Source organism: Molossus molossus, unplaced genomic scaffold (assembly GCF_014108415.1).
Source record: "Molossus molossus isolate mMolMol1 unplaced genomic scaffold, mMolMol1.p scaffold_m16_p_12, whole genome shotgun sequence".
Lineage (NCBI taxonomy): Eukaryota > Metazoa > Chordata > Mammalia > Chiroptera > Molossidae > Molossus > Molossus molossus.
The window spans coordinates 53,518,812-53,534,472 of record NW_023425347.1 but is presented as its reverse complement, the minus strand read 5'-3'; the positions used below and the strand labels follow the sequence as shown (position 1 = coordinate 53,534,472).

The 15,661-nt window shown below is 35.1% G+C and overlaps 1 protein-coding gene across 16 annotated transcripts in view; it reads left to right on the top strand.

Annotated features, from left to right (window-relative positions):
* The window catches only part of SGIP1 (SH3GL interacting endocytic adaptor 1), a 211,995-nt gene extending 201,170 nt beyond the window's left edge, over positions 1 to 10,825 (top strand). For 10 of the 16 annotated variants that reach the window (XM_036255796.1, XM_036255794.1, XM_036255786.1 and 7 more), the window contains 5 exons: positions 1,665 to 1,797; positions 5,510 to 5,712; positions 7,085 to 7,149; positions 7,728 to 7,892; positions 8,887 to 9,518. In XM_036255796.1, coding sequence (XP_036111689.1) covers positions 1,665 to 1,797; positions 5,510 to 5,712; positions 7,085 to 7,149; positions 7,728 to 7,892; positions 8,887 to 8,909 — 589 coding nt within the window. In that variant the 3' untranslated portion in view covers positions 8,910 to 9,518. Of the gene's footprint in view, positions 1 to 1,664; positions 1,798 to 5,509; positions 5,713 to 7,084; positions 7,150 to 7,727; positions 7,893 to 8,886 lie in introns of all 16 variants that reach the window. The other 6 variants (XM_036255792.1, XM_036255785.1, XM_036255793.1 and 3 more) reach the window with 1 other exon arrangement.
* The last annotated feature ends 4,836 nt before the right edge of the window (positions 10,826 to 15,661 follow it).

Genomic DNA, 15,661 nt, shown 5'->3' with positions numbered 1-15,661 from the left:
TTTTGCTGACCCTCTATTAATCTTATCCCCTACTTCCTTGCATAGCTACGGCTCTAGAAACGCTGGATAACTTGTATGCTTTTAGATAATAAAAGTTTAGACAGTCCATATCAGCATCTTTAGCTCAGCTTGACTAGAGGCAAAGTCTCAGGGGCCAGGATTCTTTTGCATTCTCTTCCTACATTCCCAAGTCATATACCTTGACTGTGTCCTCAACAACCTAGACCAGGCCCCACCAGAACCACATTCGTCATACTGAGACTTGGCCTCCACAGTTACTCCCTCCCAACAGACCAGTAGCAATTTTAAGGCCCTGATGTTTTTGTTGTTTTATCCTCACCTGAGGACATTTTTTTTTTGCATTTATCTTCAGGTAGAGCAGGAGGAAGAGAGGAAGTGAGAGGGAGAGAAACATCGATGTGAGAGAGACACATCAAGTGGCTGCCACCCACACGACCCCAACCAGGGCCAGGGACAAACTGCAACCAAGATACATGCCCTTAGCAGGAACTGAACCCAGGACTCTGGTTCCCGAGGCCCTGATGTTTTTTGACTCGTCTCTTTTGATTTGTTAGACCTCTGGAGGTTGAATTATAGCAGCTTACTTTTGACCTGCCTTTATCACATTATCAATACAACCCATCTGTCTTCTTAACTTCTAATTTTATCTTTTTATAATATTTGCTCATCTTTAAAAAGGAATATAATTATTCCTTTGCAGAAAGATTTTAATGAAATGTTTTTAAGATACCTAACAGAGCCTAGCACATAATACGTGCTCAAAAAATTATAGCTACTGTTACTGTGTTATGTAGGATACTCTGAAAATGAAATGTCATTAAATTTGAGTTGTGTAATCAGTTACTAATTCATTTGAGTCAGTTTCCTCATTATGTGGGAAGTGAGCAGGTGCTTTTGACACTCTATGTGACATTTTTTGTCATTGAGACAAGCATTTTCAAGATACATTGGGTGAGTGAGCTGTGAACAGGCCCCTGAGCAAAGCTAATGCTTCTCATAAGAATACAAAACTCCTTAGTTTATCAACCCTGTGCTTGTCTATTGTGACTACCATGGTCATTATCATTTACATTCTAGGATCATCTTGTAAAAAAAGTGACATTTTTATGATTTAGATGCTCTTCAGTGAAATATTATGAAAGCTAAAAAGGAAGCATGGTAATCTTATTGTCACCCTTTTCTCCTCAGTTGGAGACAAAGACATTTGGCCAAATATTTAACATGGTAATTTCTGAGAAACTACTGTTCAAATCAATTCAAAAGAAAATCAATGTACTCAGCTCTTTGATTGCATTAACTGACTAAGTCAGAGGAAACTGTGGTGATGTAGAAAGAGCTATTAAGTTTGGATTAATAAATAATTCACTCTTTAAAGCAACCAATTATCATAATGATTGGTTAATACTACTGAGTTCTCACTGATATTTATAGCAATACAATAAGGCCTCCCTATGGGTATTAGTCTATTAATACCATTCAGAATTGCAGTTGAATTAAAACCATATTACTGTTCATATTACAGTCTCTACAGATTGTCAAAGGTGGGTGAAGAAATCAGACAATGATTTGCTAAGATGCTTCTTTGTGTCATTTATATTTGTTACAAGATGATATTCAATCATTTTTTCTTCCCAATTGAACAGCGATAATACCCAAAATGATGCCAATACCAAGGAATTCTGGGTAAACATGCCAAATTTGATGACTCATCTAAAGAAAGTATCTGAACAAAAACCCCAGGCTACATATTATAATGTGGACATGCTTAAATATCAGGTAAGCCTATTTATATGATCAGGGTGTTGCTTTCGCATTACAAATGTATATTTTAACATTCCTAACATTAAAAAAAGTAAATAAAGTAACACTTCTTTCAATATTATTTAAAATATATAATTTATAAGAAAAGAGAAATTTTAAAAGATTAGTTGCAGACTTAGTGACAAGAATATTCATACATATTCTTAGTTTAAACTTATAAGTAAAATATTTTATTTAAAAATTAGAGAAACATGCCACAAAATAAAGTTGCAAAAAATTACATCAGTTAAGATTATAAATATTGATAAACTTGTTCACTGTAATTTTGTTAAGAACATTACTAAAACCTCTTATTTTAAATTATGAAGTATAAGTAATCTGGTGTTTTTTTTCATGTGGTAGTCCTACAAAATAAATTCTAGTAAAACTTATGGTAAGAAATAATTTAATGTTAAAAGACTAGCTGGCACAATACAATATAGTATAAGAGAACTTTCTTTCTTTGTCTAAGATTGCCCTCATCCCAAATTATTATTGACCTAGTAAATAAACCTGTTTCAAACCAGGATTCTGTACAGCCTGAGTATCCTACTGATTTCCAGCCACTTGATCATCTAAGTTATTTTTAATGCATTGTAATTTTTGTGATTAAATATGTTCACATTATTTTTCTTAAGAGGAGGAAAAAAATATTTTTAAAAAATGTACTTTAATAGAAATCAGTGCATTTTAAACATGACTCTATAATCACCAGAGAAGTTATAAGTAAATAGTGGTTCTGAACTTGTGCTAATTATATAGAAATATAAATCTATATTAAAATCTATTTATAGATAGATATATAAAAGGTCTGAGCCTGCAGAAGCTCACATCTGCAACGCAAAACCAATGTAGAGCAAAACAACTTTATTGCAAGCACCTGGGTGCAGGTGGGCTGAGTCCAAGAAGGGAGTCAGCCCCCAATAACAGTTGAGGTGTAGATTATATATACTCTGCTTCTAATTTCCGGCAGTTCCTGCTGACATACTCTGCATGGCCATTGTCCACTTTGTAATTGGACTGGTCTGGTATCACATCCCACATCTGCTGGGTGGTTTCTGGCCTTGGGGGCAATCTGTACTTAACAGAAGGCTGAGCAAAAGTCATGCAAGCAATGCATTTTTCATGCATTTTTTTCAGTTTCCGCCTTTTGCAAGCTTTTACCTTTACCCTTTAAAATGTTATTAACCCTTTCAATATAGAAATAGACATATAGACAGACAGACAGACACATACACACACACACACACAGACACAGACACAGACACAGACACAGACACAGACATAGACTTCTGCTGGGCCCTGAAACTCTCAGAGATTTTAACTTAATTGGTTCAGGGTATGACCCAGATATCTGTATTTATTACAGATTTTCAAGTGATTATAATATACACTACAGGTTGAAAACTACTCATTTATATCATAAGGAAACCATTGAAAGTGAAGCTATCTATATGATGGTGCATTTAACAAAACTGCAAAGGAATATAATATTTTTCCCATAAGAATAGGATTATCTAAGCTTATTATCAATAATATTAGACAAACACATGATAATGGCAGAAATTCATCATTTTTATAATTAAAAGATAATCTAAAATACATTTTTATTTAACTTTTTTTACAAAACATTTAAACACAATTAGTGATTGCCTTAAGCTTCTGAGAGAAATGAAATGGAGTTAAGAAAAAGGATCTCCAATATAATTTTCCCTGAATAAGAAATCAAATTCCGGAGCACAGGCATGGTTCTTATGCCCAAAAGGGTAAAACTAAACTGTAGTTGTTTTCTTTCATGGACTTTCATTACAAGTCATGCATCTACATTTTCAATTTAGATTAAAATTGTTTTTTGAAATTTTAAGTCTTGTGAGATTTATATAGTCTCCATATTTGTCATTAAGTGAACCTAGAAAACAGAAAGAATTCACCTATTGCATATGAGCTTGGTGCATGAATATTAAAGTGTTGGCAAGAGACTGAATTCTGGAATTAAGTTATCTTCCTACTGGCCACTGACCTTGGGCAATTCATCTCCCTGAACTTCAGTTTCCTCATCTGCCATTAAAGATAATGATGATTCCTACCTAGATATTTTATAGGTTGTTGTGAGGAGGTAATAGTCTTAATATATTTCAAAGTATTTTGGAAAATGTAAGTGACCCTAGGACTGTTGTTCTGTGTTAAAGTGTGTTCTGAGGAATTTCTCTCATCGAGTTGTGGTGGTGTTTTCAACTATGCAAAATTGGGTGGGAGGCACAACCAGCATTTTTTGTGGGCTTGCCCTCAAATTGCAGCATGTTTAGTTTCTGGTCACCAGTAGCAACCCTCAGTAATAGGGACAATCAAAAACATACCCTCAGGTAGCCACAAAGCACCTTGCTGAATAGAACAATACTATCAAGGCGTGAGCTGCTGCTGAGGACAGTGTGCAGAAACAGCAGGAGACGGCCCTGTTTGATTTGTGTTAAATAATTGGTTTCTAAATTAAAGTTCATTTGCAGAGGATTGTGATGTTAAAAATATTTAATATTAAAAAAAACCACATTAGAATGATTGTCTATCTAAAATTGTCCTCCAAAGCCGTGTCTGTCATTTTATTTTGAAAACAACAACACATTTCTGAGTTCGTTTCTGCAGCAGCCACTCCTGCCTTGTGAGTTCTACCTGCCCTCAGGCCCCTTCCCCCCGAATTTCCATATGTGCAGACATTGCTAGGCCAATAGAGAGCTGTTTATATTCTTCAAAATTAGCAAAACTCACGCTCCATGAATGAAACTGCAAGGGCATAGACACCACCCATATGGCCCCTGCAGTGTGGTGTACTTGGAAAAGGAGAATCTTCTAGAGCTATTCATCCTTATGGTGAACAATCAGGGAATAATAGCATTGTGATTTTTTTCATTGTAGACCTAAAACTCAAGTTGATATTATTGGCTTTAAATATAATAAATATTTGTTGATTCTTCAAGCCTGGTTTTTCCTTGACCAAACTCAAGTTGATTCTCAGTAGAATTGACAGTAGACGGCTGAATGCTGCACTTCTAATTAGAGGACCTGGGATCAAGTCTTTACTTTGACAAATCCCAAAGGAGTAACAATAGCCTGCTTTGTCTAACTCACTGGTTTGTTGTGAAGGGCAAATATGATAAGAATAATATTAGGTAACATGAATTAAAACACTAGTCCCTGACTGTGTGCCAGGCACTTTGATGAGTGTTTTACATAATGTCTCCTTCAATCTGCCTGACAACTCTGTGGATACATATTATTGTTATAATTCCATTTGGCCAATGAAGAAATAACTGAGGCTCAGAGAAGTTTAGTAACTGGTCCAAGGTCACTCAGCTTGTGACAATCAGAAAGACCTGTGTGACCCTTGGCCTCGGCTCCTAACCAGTGCTCTACCACCTCCTTAACTGACATAAAGTGCATTCTAGTCTAAAGTGCTGTAGAAATTTCAGTACTTGACTTCATTTTCTAATCTGTAAGTTTCCCCGAAGCACCAGCTCTCTCTCACAGGGCACCTTCATGGTGATTTTCACTGAGAGCTCATTTGTGAGCAGCACAAACAACGCAATGATGTTTTGATATCTAAGAACATTCCTATGGGAGGTAATCATAGCTTCTGGTTTGTTTCAGATCAGTGGCCAAGCCTTAAATATTCTCTTTCCTGTCGTTTGGTAAGGTGTCTGCCCAGGGCCTTCAGTCCACACCTCTGAACCTGGCAGTGAACTGGCGGTGTGAGCCCACTAGCACTGACCTGCGCATCGACTACAAATACAATACAGATGCCATGACAACCGCTGTGGCCCTCAACAATGTGCAGTTCCTGGTCCCCATAGATGGAGGAGTAACCAAGCTCCAGGCTGTGCTTCCCCCAGCAGTTTGGTAAGGAGCCCCAACCTCCCTCCACTTCCCCAAAGAGCTCCTCTGGGCAAAGGGATCACAGACTTCTCAGCATTTGTGTTTCTTTTTTTAAATCCTCACCCGAGGACATTTTTGCATTTATCTTCAGATAAAGCAGAAGGGAGAGAAGGGTGAAGAGAGAGAGAGAAACATCGACGTGAGAGAGACACTGATTGCCACCCACATGACCCCAACTGGGGCCGGGGACAAACTGCAACTGAGGTACGTGCCCTTAGCGGGAATTGAACCCGGGACTCCCTGATCTGCAGGCTGATGCTCTAACCGCTGAGCCAACCTGGCCAGGGCGTTTCTTTACTGGTGATCACAGCAGGCCTGTGTGTCAGGGTGCAGGGAAGGAAACTGAAACCCCTGAAGCTATTTTAAGCAGAAAATGGTTTGACACAGGGATTTAGATGCTCACATGTGCATGGTGGAAGTGCCAGAAAAACAAGCTTTAGGCTGGATCTCCGGGAATATTTCCCAGAAGATGGTAGAACTGGTCGGCCAGAGGAGCTGCTTACCTCCACCATAACCAAGAAGGAAAACTAGAAGGCTGCCAGTGAAGCCAGTGACTTCAAGAACCCCCCACTGTCACTCTGACTCAAGGATAAGAAAGCTACTACAGGCACAGCCTTAACTGCTTTTCAACACCCACAGAACTGAGAATGGACTGGAGCCCTGCGGATAGAAGATCCCATGTCTCAGTTAGGTTGCTGGCAGCAGAAAACAGTGAAGAAAGCAGCAGGAGAATGACCTGTCTCCTTTCTGTTCTCCAGATCTCAGTGCACGTAACTGGTGAAGTCTAATCTACACCCAGGCCCTAACTACAGGGGAGTCTGGGACATGTAGGGTTTTGTTTTGTAGCCTCGACTACAAAATGGCACACTACACGAGGTATGGGGACAGAAACTGAATAGACTCTGCGTACCAATAGCAGCTGCTAGAAAGGACTTACTCTCCTAGAAATATGCTCTGGGTTTTCCATATGATTGTCAAAAACAAAAAATAGAACATTAAAAGACAATGAATGTCAGCCATATGACAGTTCCAACTTAAATGACCTGGACTAACTGATGAACCCTTTCCATCTGTTTTTTCAGTAGATATGTTTGAACATTTTATCTGCATTGTCCTTTGACAGTGCTGTGGCTGGTGACAATAGGAACAGGAAAGGAGAGGATTTCCGTGTGGATGCATGTATATATGTATGATAGATGGATGGACAAATAGATAATACTTAAATTATAGCTAGAATTTTTAAAATCCTTTTTTTATTAACATTCTGGGAAAAATAGGGCATCCATTAAACAAAAACCTTGCATATGCAAAAGTCTTTTACCTATTTTATTTTTAGGAATGCTGAACAACAAAGAATATTGTGGAAAATTCCTGATATTTCTCAGAAGTCAGAAAATGGAGGTAATGTAATCACAGGCTTACTTTATTTAATATCTAAGGCTAAAATAACTTGCAGATGTCAGGCAACTATTAACCAAAATACACTTTAGCACTAAAAGCAAACAAAATACTTCATTTTGGTATATATGTATTTCAACCAATAAAAGCAAGTAATTCTTCAATGAATCTTCTGCTTCCCCTTTTCTGCCCAAGACCCCACATCAAACAGGCCATATATTCAGCAAAGAAAAGCTTTTAATGAGGCATGTGTCCACTCGGTATCAGATCTCACACTCCCTGGTAGTTTAGATATGTTTTACTTTCCTCTGCTTTCAATTATAGGTTGCAGAATACATTGCCTTCCAAGTAGCATACTTCCAAATTTGGAAGTACCATTTGGCTGAATTACACTTAAATCTGCATACAAAAAGTTGCTCATAATATTTAATGATAAATCATATTTATCACCATTTTGTCACTAAAACGTATACTATTTTCTAATAAGTTTGATTTTGTATATTTAATTTTTAATATAATTAAATTATATCCAGAATGTTGTGTTGACTGTTATCTTGCAATACACAATACTCTTTTTACAGGTGTGGGTTCTTTATTGGCAAGATTTCAGTTATCTGAAGGCCCAAGCAAACCTTCTCCACTGGTTGTGCAGTTTACAAGTGAAGGAAGCACCCTTTCTGGCTGTGACATTGAACTTGTTGGAGCAGGCTATCGATTTTCACTCATCAAAAAAAGGTTTGCTGCAGGTAAGTGTGTATCTTGTGAGTTTCATTTGCAAAAATAGTGTTGCTTTAGCCACTCTTCTTATGAAAGAATAGGTTGTGATTTCCTTATCTTTTTTCTACTCCTCTTCCCCACTCCCAACCCTCACTTCCCATATCATTTAGAAAGCAAACCAATTATTGATTAAGAAAAACTAGGACTGTTGACTGGAAATTAGACATTAGAAAAACCCTGGCTACTTATCATGGCTCTGGCTCTGTTTCTTATGTGGGGCTGAGCAGTCATTCCCATTATACAGATGTGTACACTGAGGTTAATGAAATAATCCTACTTATGTTATATTGACAAGCAAGGGAAATGTTATTTGCCTTAGAATTTACCTCTTGAGTGGAAACTTCTTTTCATCAATAGGGCTTCATAGATTATAGACTTGTCAGGCTTAGTTGAGATTTAAGAGGATCCATCTCTCTCTTCATTAGCAACCTCATTGAATCTAGCTCAGAGATCAGACCTTGTTGCCCATGAGGTGACGTGACCATGAGACAGATTTTGGGCACTTGAGATCATTTGTTGGCAGGGGATTCCCCAGTACTAGGGTGATCATACTTGTCAATGACTTATTGGGATAGTCCTGGTTTTTATGCCTGCTGTACTGATATAATTACGAATTATACCCCTTTCACTTGCAGAAACAACCCAGGTTGGAGGGTCATTATATGGCCACTCTTCCTGTAGTAAGCTGGATTCTCACATCCAGGGACAAATCTCCCAACCTATTGTGGGCAAAACCCAAACCTCTGCAGAAATGTTTATATATGGAAATGTGAAAAGGCAACTAGCTGCTCTGGAAAATTAAAAACGTAAAGAATGCGACGTGTCTTATATTAGTAACGCACCCCTCAAGCATGCAGTATTTGGCTCCTATGGGTAAGGCAGGAGGAATAGAAATGTTAGCAGTATAATAAGCACATTATTGGACTAGTAGGTAACCTGTTTATATGTTGTTTTGTCTTGCAGGGAAATACTTGGCAGATAACTAATAAAATATTATGCAAGGATTTGGAGGATTCATATAATGGAGAACTGTTGTATGAGAAACAGGTTTCAGTTTTGATTTGATGAAAACAAGTCAAAATCTGCACTTGGGATAAATCTGCTGGAAATGTCCGTAACTTTTCAGCAGTGATTTCCCTCACACAATACTATGATGACCAGTCCTACAGTATTTACTTCTAGGTGTAATATTGTTATGGTTTTAAAATGTAATTATTGTATTTGTAAATTGTACTCATTCCAGTAAGGCAGTTAGACACTTGAGTTTTAGCATTTTAACATTCCTGAAATGGATGTAATTTCAACTGTGGTATGTAAATTTAATAGTAATACTGTTGAATGGCACAGTGCTTACAGAGGTAGATTGAATTTTGTCAATATATAAAATTTAAATATAATATTGATAGCTATCACAAAGGGGGTGCCACATACAAAGAAAATTAAGTGGAACCAGAAAAAACTTTCTTTTCTTCAGTTCTTAGTATATTTTATTCTAGTGCTAAATAAAAATTCTATCTTCAAATGTTTAGTGGGTTAAATTCAGAAACTTTCAGAAAAAAATTCTAAGGTTACAACATATTCAAAGAAAAGCATTAATTACCACTTTTTAAAAAGCTTTTTTTTCAAACTGCAAATTTCATAAAAATGCAAACTGTGTAAACAGGGCCTCTTATTTTTATAACTTGTGTAAAAAGGGAAAGCAATTCATATTTAAAGTTTAAGTATATGAAATTATAATCAAGAATAAAGATGATGTTGTGTTAACTATTTCCCCCTCTCTCTACAGTTTAACAAATGTAGAGAATGTTGAATAATCCGGTTACACTAAAACCAAAATTATGATTTTAAAACTTAAGACTTTCCATAGCTGAACTTGCTCACAACTTTTGCACACTTAACTCTAAACAGGGAGTTTCTCCATCTGGCTTGGAAAACGGCTCCACGTATCTTCCTCTTTACCCACAGGAATCAAAGTGTTGAGGCTAAACATCTCAGAAAAACAACTTTAGTCCCGTTTAAATCCAGAAGAAGAATTTAAATCAAAATCATTTACAGTATTTGGAAAGGAGAGAAATAAGCTTTATAAATTCAATTCTCTCCACATAATTGTGTAATAAATTCCTTTTAGATAAGATTCATTGTATGAAATGATAAATCTTTGCCATTCGGGGGGAATCAAAAAGAGAGTTATCAAAAGTGTTATAATTTTATTATTGCAAAATATAATAAAAACTTCAGTTACTCTGGCCTCACAACATGGGAATTCAGAATAGAGAGGGGACCCCAGTTGTAAAACCTTCCTCCATTAGGGTCTGAAAACATGAGTCTTCCTTCAAGTCACGGAATTTATTTTAAACATAAGCAAATTTGTATTCTAGGTTATAATGTTAAATAACTGTAATTATAAGTTGTTCTATTTATCTTTAGTTGCTAAATTTTACTTTATATTTACTTATATTTGACAAAGAATCTTTAGTCCCTTTAAATTTTAGATTCTTACTTTTAAAATGAGATTGTGACTGGCAGTTGTTTATAGTGGAATTTTTCAAATTAGTGTTTGTGCTTCTCAGTCAGTGCTTGCTGCCCAGAGAATGTTTGTAATGATTCTCACACTAGAAGAATACTCTCAGTTGGCTCCTCAAGTCTTGTGTTGAAGGTTTTTAAACAAATAATTAATATACTCATTTTAAGTGAAGATATTCTATTTGATTTTGAAACCAAAATAGAAAATACAAACTTTTAAATCACATGAAACATTGGTTTTCAAACACTAAAACCAATAGAAAGTAAGCAGCAAAAAATTGAAAATTATCAAGCACATAAATATAAAAATGTGTTTTTAAGTAATCAGTTCATTAAAAAATATTGAAAATTAACAAAACATATTAAAAATGTGTAAATACTACTGTTCTCATGTCTTGCTCTTTATATTTTATTTAGTTCTGAGTGAATTAGTAATTAAACAAGGATTTTTTGTCAAAGATAATTTTGTTGATATTGTAAAAATGTAATTTAAAACATAGATTACAATAATTAGTCCCTAACATGTTTCCAGGAACTAAAATTTGAGACTATGAAGATATCCTATGACCCCTTAATTGGTTTTTGTGAAACAGATTGAAAGTCGATGATTTCAGTATTACTAAACCTTGAATAACCAGAATCTCAATAGGGAATATATCTCTTCTCCTTTCAGAAAATAGGTCAAATAATAACCAAGTCATCAGGGAAATTTAGGTATTTTTCTTTTACTCTTATAGTTTATAATCTGTTACCCTGCACCCACATACTGTACAATACAAATTCGTGTTTTAAAAAAAAAGATCCTAGACAATGCAAGAGTCTCAGTTGTAAAAGAATAATTTCATTAAGTCAGGTTCATTATCAATTTCTAAAACAGAACAACATGGGCTAGTGCATATTAAGATTTTCAATACTATGGGATAAAATTAAAAGAAAAGGTTCTCATTAACCAGAACACCATGTTATGAGCATTATGGTTTTAAAAGGTTCTGCTCTAACAAGATAGAAAGTATGAATGATACTGCTTTATTTTGGCAAAATGGAAAGTATGTTTTTCTTTTCAAATAAATTCCATATTTTCATGATATTTTTAAAAATAAATTCTTATTACGAATTAGTCTGAATTTTATCATAACTGGAATTTATAATTCCTGAGAATTAAATGTTCAATTATTTTAAACACTCTATTCTCTACACCTACAGCCAAAATGATAATTCACTGCATGGCATTTGGGAATCCATTTCACCTACAAAGGAAGAATGTCCACATTCCACTGGGTTCAAGTGAATAGAAAACAGCCCAGAAAGTCAAACTACAAATGTTTATGTATTTTTACTCCATATCCCTCTACAAAGTGTTTGAGGCTATAATGAAACATATTGTCATTTCTTCTTTTCAAAGAAGCCTGGTAACTACATTAGCACTGACACTAACTTCTGCTGTGTGACCTTAGACAAATTACCGCCCTTTTCAGTTTCTCATCTGTACAGTAAGGGGTTAGGATTGCCTGTGGTTTTCAAGCTTGTCTTAACAGCAGGACTTTTTCCTGCACTTGGCATCGTTTTAGGCAAAACAGTGGAGGAGTTCCCCCAGCAGGGTCAATCTGGGTTCCCTCACCACCCCTAGCACTGTTTCAACAGCATAGTAACACCTCAATGATCTATAAAATTTCTTCCACCTCTGAAGTTTCATAACTCTACTTGACTCAGATAGATTCACCTTTGGGGACTTTACGAGGATACTTGTACAATCATAGTAATTAACTAATATACCATAAAAATTGATATGTACTCGAGTGCTTACCATGTACCGGTCACTATAGATATTAGCTCATTTGACCCTTATATCAACCCCAAAATTTTAGATACTCTTCTGAATTCCTGTTTTTACAAATGGTGACTTTGAGGCCTAGATGGATTAATGAATTTGCCCAAGGCAACACAGCACCTGGAAGTAACCCAGTTACCTTGACTGCAGAGGAAGCCCCTGTTTTTGCTTGTTCATTCTGGGATATAAACTCTTGTTTTATTTTTACTATATACATTGTACTTGAAGGCCAGGGCAAAGGTGCTATGCAAAATTAGTATCAAAATCAGGATAATTCTCATAGCAAAATTGTTGGGGCAAGTATGTTTCTCAAAGTATGATATGTGGACCACTTGTATTTTCATTTATTTTAAAAGGGCAATGATTTTGGCTTAGTCACAGCTATATCCCCAGAGCCTAGAAGATATTAGATATGAATAAATTTATATTGCATAAATAAATCTCTAGAAATGGGGTTGAGAAATGTATGACAGGCACCCAAAATTTCAGAATCACTGCCCTAGTAGAATTCTCAAGTCCTTAGTTCTGACATAACTAGATTTTACGTAAATTGTGAAGTGAGTACCATTTTTCTAGTGAATTTATTTTTGCATTCAGTCCATTTAACTTCCTCTAATCTTAAAAAAGAGAGAGGAAGATAAAAAGGGTTTTTTCCTAAGAAAATCACTCTTCTCCTTAGAGCCCTCCTATTATGCTCTCTCAGTCTCAAAGTGGCTTGAAATGCATTCTCTCCTTTTCATGTTTCTGTCCTTTTCTTCAGAGTCTTGAAAGATTAAAAGAAGCAGTAGGGAGGTTGCAAACTGTGGTTAATCCCAAATACAAAGTCCTAATAAACGTCGCCCTCCTTGCAAGGGAAACTCAGACATCTAACTAGTAAATTGACCCATTTGTCCAAACCTTTGAATTGGATGCTTCATAAGCATAGACTAGTGTCATTCCAAAAGAGTTGCACCGATCTTTTCCCCCCTTTTTTCCAAAGCAATCATAGGCTATCCATGGAAGCTGAATGACACCATAAAATGTGCAGATAGCTACTAAGGAGACGAGTTTGTGGGTTTGTGTTTTGTTAGGCTTTCTTTTTCCCAGAAGATAATGCAGTTGAACAAAATCCCACTCAGTTCAAATGTACTCCTTTTGTAGATGGTCTTTTGATTAAAAATTTTTTTTAATGGAAGCATAATTTTTTATATCAAAATGAGGGTGATCCCTGGATATTGCTTTAAAAGTTAATATTAAAAGTAAACATGTTTCCTTGAAATGAGTCTAATTAAATTGTTGATATAAATGAACAAATCAATTCATGTTACAGTGAATAAAGAAACTATTCTGATGACCAACCCCACCCCCTTTTACTGTGTGTACTTCTCTCCTGAAACTTAATTATATTTTTCTTTTCTTTTTTCTTTTTCATTTGACAAATAACATTTAAATGACATTCAGTCATTCGTGAATTAAACATGCATATCATTACATTACTTTTGGTGCATGAAATGTATGGAGGAAAATGAGAGAGGAGTACAGTGTCCAAGTCTCCAAATATTAAAAACAACAAAAACCACTAGCTTCTCTCTTTTGTCATTGCTTTGATGTTCCATCTTTTGTAGGCTAGAGTTGCATTTTTAATATCTAATTGCAATCTAAATATCCTTCTTGAAGGAATGTCAAATTTTAATATCTATTGAGTTGGCCATGGGCAGACCACTTGACGGTTCCTTATGTTTAATATCTGATTTATATCCTAAATGAGTATTCCTGTGAGAGAAAGGCATCTCCTTGTTGACATACACCATGGATATAATAATTTATTCTCTAGGTTTAACTTCCAAGGTTATTTTCCTTTGGTTTCTAGTATTTCTGATTGCCTCTTTCTATCCTTAGAGTAATACATTGCCTGTTCTAAATACATTGTCTGTTTAACCTTAAAAGAAAAGCAAATATATTTGTGTGTTCCTTACCGTCTAAAAGAAAATAAGTAAAGGATACTTCTACTACATTCCAGTATTTTCCAAATCATGTTCAGTTTGGTTCTTGCAAATGTTCAATTGTGGTCTGAGAATAAATGATTCTATGCCATAATCCCCACTTCTTGGGCATTGATAATGAATGTTAGTGTTTTAATGAAGCTTAAGAAAGTTATTGGATCAGGAGAAGACTTTTCTTCCTAAACACACCTTGAAGAAATTTAGAAAAGTTTTTTTTAACACCAGTTTACATACTTTTCAACAAGTGGCGATATTATAACCAGCAATACTTTGAATAAATGCTCTGGTTTTTTGTTTCAACATAAAGGGAAATTCCTGACATTTCAAGTGAATTTAAATTTCATTAGTACATCATAGTGAATTTAACTTCATTACCTAAAATATTCAAAACAAAACAATGAAATGGTTTTAATATTTTAAGTATTATTTTAAGATCTGCACCTATGTCTACATCAGCTCACCATCTGTTGAAGACGGTCCACATTGTTTGCAGAATATTTAACACTTATGAGCAATCTTTGGTAATATTTTACTAAACAGCTTTAAGAAATTGAATCATGATAGATTAATGTTGACATTATATATAATGTTAGCATTTTTTAATAATCTTGTTAGAAATTATATGAAGAAATATTTTAGTTAAAGCTAAGAGGAGTGCACTATTTAGCATATGTTTTGCAGGACTCTACCCTCTGTTAATGAGCATTTCATAATTTTTTTTGTTGTTATTGCTTTTCTTTATTTTTTAAATCAACTGTTTCTACACAAAACAATCAATGAAGTTCTTTTAAAAGAATTCCTGAATAAACTGCTTTCAGTCAGAAAAGAGTAAAGCTGAATTATTACATTCTCTAAATATAGTTCAGTTTTTAATTCATTCAGTTTATGAATAAGCTTGATAGGTCACAGGCTATTTATCATTTTAAAATATTTCATTGAATGAGTACATCATGAAGATGTTAATTCCATCTCACTTGTTCAGTTGTATATTATTTCATTAACTTTTTTTTTTTTTTTGGCAAAATACATGTTTAGTGTAATTCATACATCCTTACTTTAAACTATTTTAGATAATGCACCAAATGACTGTCATTTGGGATCAATGTCCCAAAGTCCAAAGCCAGATTGTTTTTCTTTTCCTATGAGATACTATAATGATAATTCTTATAGCTCTATTGATTTTGCAGGCCAGTATTTAGTCTTGCTTTATTAAATGGATACACATGAAAGAGACTGGTGCCTGTCTGATCTCTCTCTCTCTCTCTCTCTCTCTCTCTCTCTCTCTCATTCTTCTCTCTCTCTCTCTCTCTCTCTCACACACACACACACACACACACACACACACTAAGGAAGTTGGAAAATTATTGCTGAATAATTTTTCTTGCAAAAGCCAAGTGTTGTTATG